Source organism: Typopeltis vanoorti, chromosome 10, assembly GCF_054136105.1.
Source record: "Typopeltis vanoorti isolate ZY-2024b chromosome 10, IOZ_Tvanoo_1.0, whole genome shotgun sequence".
NCBI lineage: Eukaryota > Metazoa > Arthropoda > Arachnida > Uropygi > Thelyphonidae > Typopeltis > Typopeltis vanoorti.
Genome location: NC_143558.1, coordinates 117,187,307 through 117,206,917, shown reverse-complemented (window position 1 = coordinate 117,206,917; position 19,611 = coordinate 117,187,307). Strand labels below are relative to the sequence as shown.

The following is a 19,611-nucleotide window of genomic DNA, read 5'->3' as shown; positions in this document are numbered from 1 at the left end:
CAATCCCTATAATTACATCATCTGCTGTTAGTGAAGTCTGACTAATCCTTATAACTTTTTGCAAGGTTGCAGTAATCAATGCCAAAAACTCGTCCCTCTTGTTCCTGATACTTCTGGCATTAGTATATAAAAATGGCAACATCCCTTATTCCCCAACCCACCTTTACTTTCTGAATTGACTATCCTATTCAACATTTTTTGCTTGAGAGACTAGACTCCTCACTTGGTCATTCTCACACTCACTCGCTTCATGGTTGCCTTCATACAAACTCACTTGCTTTCACCCTAATTTCTTAATTTTTCCTGAATTTGCACATCTAACACCAAAACCATTCAGATGTAGTCCATCTGCATTGTATAAATCTTTCTTTCCATCAAACAGGTCCACAGATCTACAAATTCTACATAATTTCTTTTGCACAATCTACGTATAGACTCATTAGCTATCAATGCCCTCCTCCTCAGTTCACCTCTATCATGGCATGGTACCAGACTTACATTCTTCACCTTCTCACTCTTCAGTTTTGCTTCTTCTAACAACTCCTTTACACCCTCATAGAATACTTCTCGCCTCTCAAATCATTGGTACCAACCAAGACAATCATTTCCTTTGACTTACCTTTTTGCATCCGGATGGCGTGGCTAATATCGTGAATTTTTGCTCCATGAAACACGATTTTTCATACCTTCGTTAAGTACTCTTAAGTACTCCCCTCATTAGAGAGTACTTACATAATGTTCATACATAATTTTCTCCTTTACTTGTTTTTCTCATTCGTTCGGTCAGTCTTTATTATTCTTTCGGTTCACTTGCTTCTTTCTTTTTTCAGCTCTTGATGCTTCTGCAGTTTTTCAATTTTGCACTTTGTCCTATGAAGGATAACATTTAAGCATGCTATTTCTTTATTGATATCCATTTCATTATTGTCTATTTCCAGGCCGCACATTCGATATTATTAACATCATTTTCTATCTTATCGTCAGTATTTGTTGCATCTCGCTACCCTAACAGGCACTCACTTTTAAAACACTTAATACATATTCTCTCTCCAGTTTTAACTTCCATCCACATATTCTTTAATTTCTTCGATGCATACATTGCACTGAATAATATCCAGCAAATTCAAACTGCCAGACAATGTAGTCTTGGCCGAGCTGCACAAAGAAGCAGATCCATTCTCGAGTGAAGTATATGAAAATGTTAATCTAGACAAAAACTACATTTACATTTGCTATACCAAATCAAACATCCATCACTATAAAGATATGCTTATGATCTGTGTCTGTTTATTCAATAGTCAAATAACATCAGTAATATGTTGAAATGGTCTCACAGGTAGTACCACTGCAGAGGGTTTTATCCTGTAAAAAATTTTCTAGCTAATAAGAATGACTACTTTTTATACTCAATAAAAATGATGATACAAAACTAGGACTTCCTTCTTTCAGGAAAACAAAATGTGCAAAAACTGTTCTAAATTAGGAAAGGTTTTGCTGAAATGCTGGCAAACATTCAAAATACTTCTTGCAGATATTGTGAGAGAATGAATAAATCTATAACACCGTTACTTTCTACCTTAGCTGATTTAAGAGAAAAAAAATATTAGGGTGTTAATCTTTCTGCTGCTTTATATTCTTCTGCTCATAATAGCACTAAAGAAAAGTCTACATTTGCCTCAAATTATTATGATATTTTCTTTTGGACATAATTCATTCTCCTCCTAATTATAGTTATGAAAATATGAATACATTTTTGGTTAGGTTAGGTTTTTCCGCTATATGAAAAATAATAATGGGAGTAAGTGAATCATTTTCAGAAGATAAAGAGCATGGTTTGAAAGTTCTTTATAGAACTTTCAAAAGATTATCACTTGTCACTTATAAAATAGTATAATAAATTTAGTTTAATCCTTTATCCAAGTGCGAGCAAACAAAGTTTGCACCTGAAAGTATCTTCAGGACTGGGGTAAGGTGGTACAACCTTACCCCAGTGTCATGACTTTCAGGCGCAAACTTTGTTTGCTCACACTTGGATAAAGGATTAAACTAAATTTATTATACTCTAACCAACTGAAAAATAAACTTTCAACATTTTCTCTAAATCCAGAGTAATTTATTAAAAAAGGGTGGCACACCATTTGGCAACTCCTATAGGTAGAGATGACCTGCTAATGCTTCTGCCTGGTATCTCCACTTGGGCCTGGCTCCCACTGAAGAGACCTCAATAAAGGTCGAAACTAGTCTGGGTTGTGGCCCTTCCCTTAATGCATAACATTAGACATATCCGCAAGGAGATGTGTTTTGCATTATGGGAGATACTGAGATAGGAGTGTTGGTATCTTGCTCCACCTTTGCAAGGAGTGCCCTGGTGTTGTACCACCTTACCCCAGTCCTGAAGATACTTTCAGGTGCAAACTTTGTTTGCTCACACTTGGATAAAGGATTAAACTAAATTTATTATACTCTACCAAGTGAAAAATTAACTTTCAATATAAAATAGTATATATAAAACAACAATGCAAATTCATTATTATTCATTCAGATAGAGCGAAGAAATGTTATTATGACAATAATGCAATTATTATACCTAGTTTCAATCTAAAATCTTCAGGATGATTGAAGAAGCATCTAATTCTGATTTAGATATTCTTTTCAAGAACTAGAGTACTGATTTCTAGAAAGAGGAGTGAGAAGGCAATGTAAGCCTACTAATGATTCAGGGTCTTGTATATGATCATGAATAGTTGTTATATGCTGATCAGATTGAATCTGAACTTACTTTTATTAAGAGAGAAACTAATGATGTGTTTTAGTTCAAAAAGGAATTTCCGTGTCAGTAAATACATAAAAAGGGCTTTGTCACTGATGTGAAAATAAAAAATAAATAATAATTTTTTCTTTTTCTCAAGGATCGGATATTATTGTAGACTTACCTAATGTATTCAAATATATCTGCAAACGTGTACATATATATATATATATTTTTTTTTTTTTTTTCCTTTTGCAGACATACAAAAATAAGAAGATAAAAATTTCTTCAGCATAATTCCAATATGATATGCAAACTCCAAACTGTACATACCCCAATTTCAAGGTCTTACATTTAGTTACATCAGCCTCATATCCTACTTTTCATATCAACTCTCCTGCAGAAGCACAATACTTGCATAAAACTGAATATCTTCTTATAATCAAGTACCAACATCATTGACACAAAGGTTGAACAGCAATGGTCCCAGTCTGGAACCCTGTGTAATTTTCCTTCTCCCTAATGCTGCTTCCCCATATTCAACTCTGATCATCATGGGGGGTGGGGGGGGGGGGGGGTGGGGGGGGGGGGGGGTGGGGGGGGGGGGGGGTGGGGGGGGGGGGGGGTGGGGGGGGGGGGGGGTGGGGGGGGGGGGGGGTGGGGGGGGGGGGGGGTGGGGGGGGGGGGGGGTGGGGGGGGGGGGGGGTGGGGGGGGGGGGGGGTGGGGGGGGGGGGGGGTGGGGGGGGGGGGGGGTGGGGGGGGGGGGGGGTGGGGGGGGGGGGGGGTGGGGGGGGGGGGGGGTGGGGGGGGGGGGGGGTGGGGGGGGGGGGGGGTGGGGGGGGGGGGGGGTGGGGGGGGGGGGGGGTGGGGGGGGGGGGGGGTGGGGGGGGGGGGGGGTGGGGGGGGGGGGGGGTGGGGGGGGGGGGGGGTGGGGGGGGGGGGGGGTGGGGGGGGGGGGGGGTGGGGGGGGGGGGGGGTGGGGGGGGGGGGGGGTGGGGGGGGGGGGGGGTGGGGGGGGGGGGGGGTGGGGGGGGGGGGGGGTGGGGGGGGGGGGGATCTATACTTGAAGAAGAAAAAGCCATCAAAGGCTTGAAATGTGAAATGGCAGCAGGAGTAGATGATATTCAACCAGAAATGCTGAAATATGGTGGTATAAAAGTCTTACAGTGGCTGCACTGCATAGTTCAGAAAACCTGGACAGAGGGACGAATTCCTGATGATTGGAATAGAGCTCTAATAGTACCCATATATAAAAAGGGAAATAAAATTGAATGTGAGGATTACAGAGGTATTTCCCTACTCAGTGTTCCTGGCAAGATCTATGCAAGCATACTTCAGAAACATTTGAGAAGAATTGTGGAAGAAAAGCTTGGTGAAGAACAAACTGGATTCAGGCCAAATAGAGGCTGTCAGGATCAGATCTTCACTTTACGACAAGTAGTTGAGAAAGCATGGGAATATAACAAAGATCAGTATTTAAGTTTTGTCGATCTGGAAAAGGCATATGACAAGGTACCAAGAGAGAAGCTATTCAATATGCAACAGTTATATGGTGTCAATGGGGCATTATATCAAGCAATACTTAGTCTGTATTTGAGTTGTAAGTTGGCAGTTAGAATTGAAGGAAGTACAGGAAGATGGTTCTTTGCTTTATGCAGACGATGTTATACTTCTAAATAAATCTGCTACAAGTTTACAAGAGTCCCTGACTAAATTGAATAACTGTTGTAATAGATATGGTATGAAGGTCAGCATTAGAAAGACAAAGACAATGAAAATAGGTAGAATTGTTGAAAATGTCAATTGTGTTGTGAACAGGGAACCTGTGGAACAAGTAAAACATTTCAGCTACTTAGGCACGATTTTTAGTGAAGATGGTAAATTAAATATGGACAAATAGAGACAACAGAATCAACAAAGCTGGTATGGTGGGAAGTCAAGTGAATAAATTTATATGAAATAAGAGAGAAATTAGCCAAAACATTAAATTAGCTGTATACAAGACAGTGTTCAAGCCAATTTTAACTTATGGATCTGAGAGCTGGGTCAGAATTAAAACACTTGACCAAAGACTAGAGACCACAGATATGAGAGTATTAAGAAAGAACTTGACATTGTCGGCATCCAGGAATGCATTAGCAGAGCTAATCTCAGGTGGTATGGTTACTTAAACAGAATGGGCAAGGAAAGATTAGCAAAACAAGTGTTCTCTGCCAGGTTGGCAGGAACACATTGTACCGTATCAATCCACCAATATCTTGATCTTCCCAGAGGAAGATCAAGATATTGGTGGATTGATACGGTACAATGTGCCTTAGACGATAGAAATATAAGATCTGATAATGATAATATTGGAGTCTTGACAAGTAAAACACTGATTTGGAGGAAAATTGTAGATAGGAAGTTAGTAAATTTTTCATGTAGTACTATCATATCCTGTACACCCCCTTGAGGGTACATGTCAGGAATTTGATGATGATGATATAAGTACATTTGTGCATAGGTCTGGTTTCCATGGTGATTCTGATATAGTGAAAGGAGTGCAAAGGAGATGTGTCAAAAATAATATCAGGATTGTGGAATACTGATTATAAAAACATAATGAGAATTTGTAGACTGCAAACACTAGCAAACAAGAGAAAGAAGGATGATATGATTGAGACTTATAAACTTCTGAAAGGATCACACAGAACATCAGTAGATGGAATTTTCATTTTATGGAGAGTGGGGAAAGGATGAGAGGGCATACTTAGAAGTTGAGAATGAATGCCATCAAGAAGAGGGTGAGAGAGCTAGATTTTTTTTCTCATACAGCAATGCAGATTGGAATGGATTGCCATTAGATGGTGTGTGCAAGTAGTGTTAATGAATTCAAGAACCGGTATGAAAGCTGGTGCAGGTAGTATGTGGCCTCCCTCGATGAGTACCTACTCCCTGGAGGGTTCCCTTTAATAATAATAACAACTATCTTACTGCAGAGATTAGAATCTTTAATAAGATTCTAATTTCTGCTGTAAGCCCAGTTGCTACAATTATCATTCCTCCAGAATATTTTAATATAGTTTTTAGACTCAAAAATTATTTCTGAGTTCAAAAATACCCATATCAAACAGAAGAATAACAATGCCCATTATGTATTTCAAAATAAAGCTTGATGTTGAGCTAAACAATAACAAAGATGTGCTGAATGACTGAGAACAAGATACTTGAACATATGCATCATGTTATGCACAATAGTCAACACTCCACCCATGCATTCCCAGCTGTAATCGGAAAGTCACTGGTTCTTACAATTAACACTGATCATTAAAATAAAAACTCTTATTGATGGTTAACCAGTTCCTTAGAACATTGGTTGTCAATGTTAACAGAAGTCAAGGCTCCCATTGTGTTAATATTCAAGAATCAGTAAAGAGCAATGAAAATGGCCAAATGAACAGAATGGAAAATGAAGAGTGGCAAAACACATTTGAAGTATAAATAGCAGAAAAAGTAGACCAAGAGGAAGTCCAAGATATGAATGGACCAATGCAGTTATATCTTTCAAAGATAAAAAAACAAGAACTGACCAGGGACCTCAGAAGTAACAGCCAAATTTGAAAGTACACTGTTAACTAGTGATTAACTACTAATTGTATTATATCATATCTGATTCAGTCCTTGAAGGCATGTAACCAGAAAAGTATCTCATAAAAACAGTTTTTATGAAAAAATGAACTTGTAGTATGAAAATAAGTTAATCCTTATGTGTCTGAAAATAGAGAATCTTTAACAATTAGAATTATGTTTAAATAAAGCTTTATGCCAGTGCTTTGCTATATTTTAAGAGTTCATAAAAGAGTAAAAGTATACTCACCAGTTACTGGAAATATTTTCCATCTGCAAAAGATAAATTAATCGTAAAATTAATAAGGCATCATGCAAGGCACCTAATATATTCATAACAGTATACAGGGTAAGTCAAAATGATATAAGTAATTTCTAAAAAATTTTATGAAGAAATAATTGGCAAAAGGAAGATGTAACATGCATAATAAGAAATCTGTTTTAAGAGTTTTAGTATGGACAATCACAAGAATCATTTTCCAACAGTTACCACTAGAAAGCACCATGTACTGCATTGCCAACTTAGCACAGAGAAAGATAGCAAGTGGACCATGACCATGTTGTAGTTTCACTGCACAAATTCTGTCTCTCTACAGTGAAGAATGAAATATGAAAAGAGTACAACTGCAAATTCCATTCATAAGTGGCATCACAAATTTCATAAGAATGGTTGCATCTGTAAAGGGAAGAGTTCCAGCTAACTGTGTGAGTCAGAAAACAATTGACTGTTTAAATGAAGCATGCAGAAGTTTATCTAACAGTAGTATAGATGCAATGAGAATGTACCAAAGAAGTACCAAGGAAAATTCTGCAAAACAAACCTTGCACACTATGGCCATACTTGTTTACAATTACTGCAGGCCATTTATGTTGAATGACACAGTGGCCTGCTACTAAGTTTTGAATAAGACATAATGATACACATCAAAGAGGATGGAATATTTCTTTCTACAGTTTGTTTCACTGACAGAACCACATTTCATGTGTCAGGAAAAACAGATGGACATAACATCTGTAGACAGGATTCTGAAAATCCACAAAACGCTGTTGAATAATCAGGGAACAGTACAAAAGTTAAAATTTTTGTACATTTACATATGATGAGTCTATGGACTATTATTTTTACATGAAAAAAAGTTTGTGGTGTGACCTGTTGGTGTTAAGGTTATTGATACAGCTCCTTGAGGATAACCTTTTGAATATGCAATTACCTGGTCAAATAGGGCCTATAACTATCCTGCACGGTCACTAGATCTGATTACCCTCGACTTTCATAAAAAAAAACTATGTATATACTGCCAGTGCCACAAAAAGTGGACATACAATATCATCTTGAGATTGTGCAGGGCAACACACGATGCAATTCTTGAGTTTTTTTTAAAGCATGTATAAACACTGGGTTGCTATTCTGATAGTATTTTATTTTTGCACTTAACACTTTTTATCTTTATATGGAGTTCTGCAAAATAATTATGAATTCCAGTGCTGATACGTAAACATATTTATTCTTCCACAATGTCAATACCGTTGATGAGAACAAAGAAAATGTTTACACACACACTTAAGATTTTTCACACCATGTTCTAACTCACGAATAATTTCAACTTTTACACAAAAGAGACACTTTCTTTAGTAGACATGTTTCTGATGGAGGGTTCATTTTTAACTTATTTTATAGTCATGGCTGTGCTTGAGTCAAGTGAAGAAGGAGTGCCAGAGGCTAGATACTGGACAGGTAGGCAGAGTGGAGATGATTCCCAAGGGTGAGATTAAGTTATAAGCTGCCCTGTAATCCAATACAGGTGGTGTCAAAAAAAGCTAAGTCACTCCTTTCATTTTTGTCTATTCCAAGAATTACCCAGCAATTAAGAATGTTTGCAGTTACCACAAATTGTATGGTATAACTGTGTAGTATGCTCATTCCAGCTGTGATCTGGTTATTTCGCTCTTGTTACAACAAAGTTTGACTGTGCTTAATTTTAATACCACATTTACTAATATTTCACACCGGTCACAGGAGCAATGCTAGGGTTCAAACCAATCTACAATACTACAAAAGTACAATGAGTAAACATAGTAAACTTAAGCTGGTAAACTACTGTACTGCCTGCACTCTCTTATGCAGCATGCTCAACAGGTGATCCTATACTGTACAACAAATTGTTGTGCAGTCTAGATTCTCTAAATGCCTACAGAAAGGATGTATATCTCATCCTGTGAAGAATAGATAAGGAATGTTAATTTAAAAACTAGTTTGTTCACAGTTTGTAATTGTTATTTGTTAAGGATTTTGATAATTTCAGATGTGGCACAAATATGAGGGACATATAGCACTTTAAAAAGTTTTTGTCAGCTTTTGTTAAATAGAGGTCTGTGGTTGGTTGGTTTACAAATATTAATTTTAATGAGATTATATTACAACAAAGCTGACTGGATGTCATACAGCTTATTTTGATGAAATGGATTGTCAGAGCAAACTGTTCTTGTCCCACAGATTAATGTTTTTATGATGTTGCATTATTAGTATAGATAGCAGAGGCAATGAGATGACATTGAACTTCTACAGATTGAAAAATTGAATACCATAACAATGCTGGTGGCCTTCAGGCTCTGTTATTTCACCCATCTTCTTCCATTATATAGAGCAGTGGTTCTCAAACTGGGTGCCGCAAATATACCACAAGGGAGACGTGAAATTTTGAATCGTTTATTTGAAAAAAGCAAAATATTCAATTGCCACAAATAACTAAATCAAAAACAAAAAAATTATAAATTTTGATTTTAATGGATGATGTGTATATAAAAATTATCATTTTTTGTATCACTCTTATATTATATCCTGGGATTTCATTAGATCATCGTGTGTCGTAGTAACTAGATATGTGACGGCACATAAATACTGGAGAAAATGAACTAATGAATGGTTAGTAGTCCTGCTGTCTGTTTTAGTATTTCTCTGTTCAGTGTGACAAGCATTATACATGATCATTTCCCCTAAACAAAAATCATGAGTCTTTTTGACGGCACATAAATACTGGAGAAAATGAACTAATAAATGGTTAGTTGTCCTGCTGTCTGTTTTAGTATTTCTCTGTTCAGTGTGACAAGCATTATACATGATCATTTCCCCTAAACAAAAATCATGAGTCTTTTGTCATCGGTGAGAATAAACAAAGCACGATATTAAAGTCGTTAAATTCAGTGAGTAGAGGGTTTTCTTATTGTTATATATTCCAACTATAATGAGAGACATCGTAAACAAATGTTTTTCCTTTTTCCATCCAGAAAAAAAAATTATTTACTTGAAATAAATTTTAAAATAAAATATTAAAGTTACATATGCCCTTCAAAATCATGAATAATTTTTTCCTTAAAAAAAGAAGAGTGAAGATTCTGACGATCAAGAAATGTCTACTTGTAGCAAAGCTAACGAACCAATTCGCACTAATAAATTATCAAAAACTGATACTTGCATTAATGAAGATTTGACTATTTTTAACGTTCAGCAACAAAAAAGCGCTAATGAAACAACGGAAACAGAAAGAATAAGTTCATGTAAAAAGGGAACAATGAAAGAGAATGTAAAAACTCATTTATATCAAGAGAGCTATCTAAAAATGGGATTTACGTGGTGTGGTGATAAATTAATTCCCAGACCTAAGTGTATTTTGTGTGGTTTGGTTCTATCAAATGAGGCTATGGTTCCTAGCAAATTATTGCGACATTTCTCCACAAAACATGACAACTTGTCGAATAAAAATCCTGAATATTTCAAAGAGTTAATAAGATTACAAGAAAAACAAAGTAAAAGTTTTGTAAGAAAGTTTACAATTTCCGACCGAGTTCAAGAAGCGAGTTATTTAGTCGCTGAAATAATTGCGAAGGAAATGAAGCCTCATGCTATCAGCGAAACCTTGATTTGTCCGGCCTGTTCAGCAATTGTGAGAAGAATTTTTGGTACTGAGGCAGAAGAAGAAATAAAGAAGATTCCATTATCAAATGATACTATGAGTAGACATATTAATGATCTGTCAATCGATACTGAAAAGTCAGTTATAACCAAAATAATCGAATCAAAATTTTTCAGTTTGCAGTTAGATGAGTCAACTGATATCGGTGGTAAAGCACACTTACTTGTTTTTACTCGATTCATTGAAGATGATAATATTATCAAAGAATTTCTATGCTGCAAGGAATTCGAAAAAACTACGACGGGAAAAGATGTTTTTGATATAATGAACACATATTTTAATACAAATGGTCTATCTTGGAAAACTTGTGTGGGTATATGTACAGATGGTTGGAATTACAAAAGGGTTTGTTTGCTTTGCTAGAAAAGAAAATGAGAACATTATAACGACTCATTGCTTCATTCATCGTGAATCATTGGTGGCAAAGACAATAGGCTTGGAATTAAAAAGTGTATTAGAAGAAATCATTCAGATGGTTAATTATATCAAGGCCAGACCATCAAAATCTAGAATATCTGCAGGACTATGTGAAGAGATGCAATCTCATTACAAGAATCTTCTTCTTCATACCGAAGTAAGATGGCTTTCAAAAGGTCGCGTATTGGATCGTTTTTTTTTAACTTAAAGAAGAAATATTAATGTTTTTCCAAAATGAGGACAAACCAGAATTCTATAAATTATTACAAGATGATTTTTGGTGTTCCAAACTAGCCTATTTAACAGACATATTCGATCATCTGAACAAGCTGAGCTCCAACATGCAAGGAAGAAATGAGAATATTTTGACATCTACAGATAAAATTAAAGCTTTTAAAGATAAAATTAAGCACCAACAATGTAGAAATGTTCCTTAAAGTTGCCTCCAGAAAATGTAAGAACACTGATCTGCAAAAACTTATTTACAGTCATTTAACATCGTTAGAACAAAAAATTGCTCATTATTTTCCAGACATTTCAGTCAATTTATACGATTGGATTCGAAATCCATTTGTAGAGTCAACATCGGCAATGAGTGAGTTAAGTCTTATAGAAGCCAAAGAATTAATTGATATAAGTAGCAATCGTATGTTGAGACTGAAGCATTCAGAAATATGTCTGAATTCATTTTGGATAACAACTATGAAGGAGTATCCCAATATAGGATTCAAAGCACTTAACATCTTATTGCAATATTCTACATCTTATTTGTGTGAACTGGGTTTTTCTGCACTCTTAAATATTAAAACAAAGAAGAGGGAAAGACTAAAGGCCCTTGAAAATGAGATGAGAATATGTCTCTCAAAAACAAGGCTTAATATCAAAGAAATATGCAAACAACACCAGGCACATATTTCACATTAAGTTCATATTTTATTATCTGAACCTTTATAATAGCTTTTGTTTTGTATGTTTTGGGGTTGTTTGAAAATAAACCAATTTAGTTTAAACAAAATCTGTTTTCTTTTAAACACGCTTTGCTTCATATCTTTAGTATCTGTAATATCAATTTATTTATGGGTTATATATGCGAGTCTTTCAGAATCAATTATTTGGCACTTTACTCTCTATAAAAAGCAAATAATACTAGGGGAGCCGTGAAATTTATTTATTGATTTTAGTGTGCCGCCAGACAAAAAAGTTTGAGAACTACTGATATAGAGTGAGGGAAAACAAAAATGGGTGAAATAGCCTATCACTGACTTGAAATCCCATCCACAGGTTTGATGATGATGGCACTAACTCATATAACACCCCTTGTGATCCTCAAGCTTCAAAATCATTTATAAAAAGTGTCATAAACACTGATCTAAACATGACTTTTACTCCTGTTATCCTATTTGTTGACATCTAACTTATGTTAAATTTTGGTTGGCATAAATGATTTGAAAGGTGAGAAATATGCAAAATTAAAAAATAGAGAGAGAGAGAGGGAGTAAAGATTATGAGGCTGCCTCAGTATAACAGGACCAAACTGAGAAGAAGAGCAATGATCACAAATGAGTCAAACAGAAGATTGTGCAGTTTATAATGTATGAAGTAAATCTGATGGTCTGCATTTAATGGTTTGGAGTTAGATGTTTGAAGAGAGTGCTGTTCAGTGAGAGTTAACAGACAGGCTTAGGTGTTGAACGTTATTCATACCTTATTTTAATGGTATTAACAACACCAAACAAACTATTTTATAAAAAAGATGTTTATTAACTGGCTTATATTTTGCTGAATTTCAAATCTGCATGTTATAGTTTATACATGACAATGAGTAAGTGAAACAATTCAAAGTGTAATGGACAAAAGATATAAAGTCCCAATTTCGCACCCTCTAATAGTTGTGAAAAACAAATATCACAGATATGTTGGAATCGATCTTAACAACTATTTTCTAAATTTTTGGCAAATAATGCAACCACACTTGTTCAGGTTAGAAGAATTCTTCACAGCCATGGCTGACTCTAAAAATAATCTTTCAGATCTGTAACAACTTTTAAACAGTACATTAGTTTTCTTCCATCTAATCCTGTGTGAAGTGATGTCTAAAGTGTGGTCTGCCAGTATGGCTGACTCTAAAAATAATCTTTCTGATCTGTAACAACTTTTAAACAGTACATTAGTTTTCTTCCATCTAATCCTGTCTAAAGTGTGGTCTGCCAGTCCTGACTTGCCACAATAATGTAGTGAATGTATATTTTATGCTCTACAAGGCAGATATTAACAGATCTTCCTGTCTGCCAACAGTAGGCCAAGTCACAGTCACAAGGAACTTCATACACTCCAGGATATGCTAGGGGATGAAGTTTATCCTTAGGAGAGTGGATCAGAGTTACTAATTTAACATGCAGTTTGAATGTAGAGTGAAGGACATGTGTTATTAGTATACTTTGGCTATCTTTTGTTTTGTTCCTGTGCATATCAGAGGAGAAAGAAGTAATGAAGCTATGCAGTATGTTATCTATTTTGTAGGAATTGTAGCCATTGGCCAAGAAAGTATGGTGCAAATTTTTCAAGTTTTGTGGAATGAGCTGTTTTATTAGAACCAATCACTCTGGATCTGTGTGTATTTTTAAAATAACATACCATTGGGCTGGATGATTATGTGATTGTTTATGTAGATATCTTCCTGTGTGTTTTGTCTTTTTGTAAATGGAAAAAGGTAGTGATCCATCTTAAAGGTGGGTGACTAATGTGTCAAGAAAAGGAAAAAGTTATTAGATTCTTTTTCTACTATGAAGTGAATTTTGGAGTTTTGGTGTTTAGGTAGGTGACAAAAGCATCCAAAGTGTTCTGTCCATAGGGCCAAAAGGCAAACACATCATCAACAAATATCTTTAAAAGGTACTTGTGGCATGACTATAAACAACAAATTACACGATAACCATAGTGTAATTTGTAATGGTTATCATATAATTTGTTGTTTATCATCAACAAAGCATAACCACACGTAACCAAAGGATATGTGGAAGTTTCAAGAGATGAGTGCATGCGTACAACAGAAGTCCGGGCCTATATAAGCTCAGATGTTGAGAAGGACCATGTCTTAGAGTTTTCACCTTCTGTTACTTGGATCCGCTGTTGGTAATCAAAAGATAAGCATCTGAGGTCTCTGAGTCTTCTACCTGGGTCCGCTGCCATGTGAAGTCTGTTGTCAGTAATAGGAGGAGGAGTGTAGCAAGGGTCTTAAAGGGCACAGAATAATCAATGACTCAGACAAAGAAGAAATTTGGCAGGAAATCAAAAACGGGCCAACAGAAGGAAAGAAGGACAAAAAAGGAGCACTTTCATGCGAACAAAAGATTCATGTAAAGGGCAGTACTTATGTATGTGATACTTCCAAACAAGAATGTAGATCAGGTGTGTCTGTTTATGGGTACAATAAGATAATGTAAATTGATACTGAATTATGCTTACTCAAGGTATGCTTTATTGTCAGTTGTGTACATGTGACTGGCAAGATATTCTACATTGGGAGTTAGCTTTAAAGGAAAAAAATTAGAACTAAGTTTGAATTAGGAAGAATTGGAATTATCAAAGAAGTGTAATGCAATTGTATGTATATATATATATATATGTTAATGTGAATCAAACTATAAATACTCCTTTTTGATTTAATTAAATGGTTTATGAACAAAACATTGGACTGATTCTGTCAATGCACTATCCTGAAAATTTCAAACCTGCATAAGATAAAGTTTAGGTGATCACTAATCAGGGTATGACTAATTAACAGTAAAGATTAACATAAAAGGAGAATGCTAACAATATCTGCTTTGTCTTTAGTTTTAAAATCTTATAATCTTGCACTCAATACATAGTCTAACTGGTGCAGTCGTAAAACCAATAAATTTGTTAGACTACAGAGTGAGAACATAAGATATAGTAGAAGCAAAGAAATGGTGGCAGTTGACCATTCATACCATCTCACGAAGTTTTAAGTAAGGAAACAAAGACAAAGCAGGGTTGAGAAATACATAATCGAAATAACAGAATATTTATTTATAACATGTCTATTAGTGGTACATTAGTAAATAAAGAAATGACATCAGTACAATCATTATGTCTGAATTTTTAAGGATATAATTTTTAACCAATAATTTAAAATGGACTGAATTTTTTTTTTTTTTTTTACTAAAGTAGAGGAGTTACCAGTAAGGGAAGGGGGGGGAGCCAAGTGACTTAGCTAATTGTCAGACAAGTTTATACTATCAACTATAGAGCATAGGGGAATTTTAGATCTGTGGATTTTAGCTACACCATAAATGCGGGGTGGTTTAACATGAATGAGTTTTATTTTGATGATTTCTTTGGGTCAAGAAGTCACTTTTTTCAATAATTTGAAGACTTTATTCCTTTGAGATATTGTAGGATCTCAATCTATAATTTGTTAATTAGAACTGTCACACAAGAGGTCTTGCATTTTTTTTTTTTTTGTTATAATCCTCTCGATTCATGATAACTATTGCATTACACTTATCAGCTTTAGTAATAACAGTATTTTTATTCCTATACAACGTTTTTAAGGCAACTATTTCATTCTGTGGTAAATTACTTTTTAGTGGTTTAGCCTTATTTAAGATGCTTGCTATGTCTAAATACACATTATTAGCTATTGAAGGTGGAAGATTAATGTCCCCCCACCCAGCAAACTTTTACATGGAACACTATGAAAACAAAATACTTACCACAGCTAAATACAAGCCCCTAGTGCAGGGGTCTTCAACGCATGGCCAGCGGAGCTCTTTGACTTCCACCGGCCATTTTGAAAAAATAACTACTTAACATTAAAACGGTATTTAGAATTGTAAGATGCTTTCCAGGTTCACAAGGAACACTGTGCATTTCATACTTTACATAAAATCCTATAAAAATAAATATTAAATAGACATGCTTCCTCAGTCGTCTACTACGAACTACTGCTTCAGCTATCTACCTGCGACATTAGTACTAGTACTAATGTCGCAGGTAGATCGCTGAAGCAGTAGTTCATTCATTCGAGTGCACTGTCTAGTGTCTTCCAGACACTAGACAGTGCACTAGCGCACGCAGGTTTGTTGTGTCAGCCATAGCCTATCGTGGTTTTATATTGCGAAACTTTTTTCAGTAGTGTGAGACATATTCAAAGGATAATAACCATTACATGGCCATTTTGGATCATTTTTTGGGTTCACCTTTCATCACTACTGCGTCTACAAGTAAAAAGCGTAAATCAAGTGACTCTTGTCGGGTTTTTAATGAAAAGTTGACCAATTTGTACTTTTTTGTGCCGATTGACGATAAGTCAGTGTGTTTAATTTGCCGTGAGTCAGTGTCAAAAGAATACAATATAAAACGACACTATGAGACAAATCATGCATCCAATTTTGATCACCTTCAAGAGCAACTTCGTGTGGACCAAGTGAACCATCTCCAAATTGATTTAAAATGCCAGCAGGGTACATTTAAATGGCAGAGGGAAGAGAGTGAAGTGTGCATCAAAGTTATGTAAGAGCTGAAAAAATTGCTAAAAAATCAAAAGCCTTCTTGGACGGCGAGTTTGTGAAAGAGTATCTCATCACTGCTGGGGATATTCTGTACCCAAGTAATAAGGAAGTGTTTAAAAAACCAAGTTTGTCTGGGGTAACTGTAGCATGACACGTCAAAGAACTTGCCAATGACATTGAAGCAATTAAAAAAAACAGTCATCCGAATTTACGTCATATTCATATAAAAGGAACGACGAAAGGCACTGATATTCTTGAAGCCGCCAAGAAACTGCTGGAGCATCTCGACCTCAGCTTAACCAAGCTCGAGGGTGTGGTAACTGATGGTGCCCCTGCTATGGTGGGAAGAAACGAAGGGTTTGTTGTGCTGCTACGGAAAGAACCGGAACTAGAAGGAAAAGATTTCATCCATTACCACTGTTTACTCCACCAGGATAATTTGTGTGCAAAAACTATTGGATTTGAGAAATGCTATGAAAGTTATTGTGACTGTCGTCAACATTATTAGGGCAAGAGGATTGAATCATCGTCAATTCCAAGAGTTTTTTACACAAGAGTGCAAAGCAGATCACGGCAATGTTGTTTATTATAGTGATGTGCATTGGTTGAGCAGGGAAGGTTCTTAAAAGTTCTTAAGTCTTTGACTTAAGTAGCAAAATACAGCAGTTCATGCAAACCAAGGGGAATCCAATTGAGAAATTTAACAATCCGAAGTGGATGACAGACTTTGCCTTTGTGACTGACATCTCGTTGCATACGAATGACCTAAATACGTGGCTACAATCCAAAGATCAACTGGTGCACACTCTGTTTGATCACATCAAAGCTTTTGTGGTCAAGCTCAAACTTTGTGAGGCACAACTCGCAAAAAAAAAAAAGACTTAGTTCATTTTCAGCTTCTCACTGACTCCAACTGTTTGTCTCTTGATGAATACGCTACAAAATTAGCTGTGTTGCGAAGTGAGTTCGAAGAGAGATTTAGTGATTTTCGTAACCAACAGTCTTCTTTAGATTTATTTTCAATGCCATTCAGTGTCAATGCTGCCGAAATGCCAGGCTCAGTACAAGTGGAGCTGCTTGAACTCCAAAACAACTCTTCTTTGAGAGAAAAATTTAATGTGCCCTTGCTTACATTTTCTTCTAACTTCACTGGCATGCTTTGAAGATGTGCACTTTGTCAGGGAAGCACATACTTGTGAGCAGTTCTTCTCCAGTATGAAGCATGTGAAGTCCAAAACAAGAACTCAGATTATGGACCAACACCTCAAGAATACTCTGCGCATAGCGACTTCCAACATTGATGCCAACATCGACAAGCTGGTTAAGGAAAAACATTGCAAGTTGCCCATTGACATTTTAAAAAATGAATGTTTTCTTCATTAAATTATCTTTTTTCAAGTATTGATTATGTTTACTTATTATATGAACCTGACTCCTATATATGCTTTTAAAGCTGAGTTTGTTTATTTTTATAGGATTTTATGTAAAGTATCATACGCACAGCGTTCCTTGTGAATCTGGATAGCATCTTACAATTCTAAATACCGCAGTATAGGTTAGTGGCCCGCGGGCTTCATTGAAATTTTTAATGTGGCCTGCACTGTCTGAAAGGTTGAAGACCCCTGCCCTAGTGGGTCAAACTTCTTTGATAATGTGGTTGCCATTTGGCCCCATGGATAAGACACTCTGGATGCTTTTGTCACCTACCTAAACAGCCAACACCCTGAAATTCACTTCACAGCAGAAAAATGATATAACTATTTGATTTTTCTTGACGCATTACATACTTGCCTTTCAGATCGATCCCTATCTTTTTTTCTATTTACAGAAAGCTAACACACAGGAAGATATTTACATAAACAATCACATCATCATCATTGTAAAAAGGATGTAAAGGAAGAGGCAAAGCCAAAGAGAAGATAAAGATTGTATATCTTCTACCACACTATGACTGAGGCGAACTGAGGAGGGCATTGGTAGCTAATGAGTATATACGTAGGTTGTGCAGAATGACTGATGTAGAATTTGTGGATCTGTGGTCTGTTTTTGATAGAAAGAAATCCTTCCTTCTATGCTGAATGCATCTAAACGGTTTTGTTAGATGTCTAGAGAAAGCTTTGTTCACTGAGCATGCTAAAGTGCAAATTCAGGAAAATTTAAGCAATTAGGGTGGAAGCAGGTAAGTTTATGTGAAGGCACCCATGAGGCGAGTGAGTGTGAGAATGACGAGATGTGGAATCCAATATCTCAAGCAAAAATATTGAATAGGTTAGTCAATTCACGAAGGAAAGGTGGATGGGTGGCCTAAAGGGATGCTACAGTTTCTATATACTAATGACAGAAATATCACGAATAAGAGGAATGAGTTTTTGGCATTGGTTAGTACAATCTCATCAAACGTTATATGCATTAATGAAACTTGGCTAACAGCAATGATATAGTTACAGGAATAGAATACAAAAGATTTAGCATTTTCAAGGAAAAATAGAGAAGATAGGATGGGGGAAGGGTACTGCTAATGATAGAGGATGAAATGTAGCAAAAAGAATAGATGATAGGCAGGAGTGTAGCTGTTCATTTGAAGCAATCTGGTGTGAGATTAAGGCCAGTAAGACAAAATATGTAGTTGGTTGTTACCAATGTTCCCTCTAATTTTTTTTGCTGTGAGTGTGCGCAGAAATTTGCATGTGTGCAAAATTTGCCTTCTTTTGAAAAGTATGTGTGCACCCATACAAGTCACCATACTGATCATTTAAGCAAAAAAGTTAAAAAGATTTTAGTTCACTCTTTACCTTCTGGTGTCAATGGGACGTCAACTAGGTCACCCCAACTCCTCACCGTGTTCCCACACATGGCAGTAGCTTCTCCAGTAAATGGTCGAAAATCACGATTCACAAGCCTTGGGCAGGACTCGATCCGGGGACTAAGCGCATGCGAGGCCAACACGATACCGACTGTACTAGATAGGATTCTAAGTGTGTGTATTATTACCATCACCAAGTAAGTTGTGTGACATCAATCACAGAGCCAACATAAATATTTTATATGTATTTAATATTGATCTGATTAGAAGTAAGAAATAAGGTAAAAAAAACAGGTAACACTAGTGATTGATTGCCTTTAATTAAATTTTCTAACTTTGCAAATAACTCTAAACATACATAATAAAATATTCCCATTACCAATTCTCACCTTGTTAAACATTCATAATAAGTCCGTTACTAATTCTTATCTTGTTTAGTTCTAGCTTCTATCTCTTTATTTTTTATCTCTTCTGTCTTTGGCATTCACCCACTCTTTATACACACTATCTAAATTGATTGAATTTCCATA

The 19,611-nt window shown here is 36.1% G+C and overlaps 1 protein-coding gene across 1 annotated transcript in view; it reads right to left on the bottom strand.

The window, feature by feature from the left end:
- Positions 1-19,611, bottom strand: part of LOC150102727 (uncharacterized) — a 138,422-nt gene that overhangs the window by 36,046 nt on the left and 82,765 nt on the right. The window contains exon 4 of the mRNA XM_090399242.1: positions 6,607-6,629. Within this exon, the coding sequence (XP_090255368.1) occupies positions 6,607-6,629 (23 nt within the window). The remainder of the gene's footprint in view (positions 1-6,606; positions 6,630-19,611) is intronic.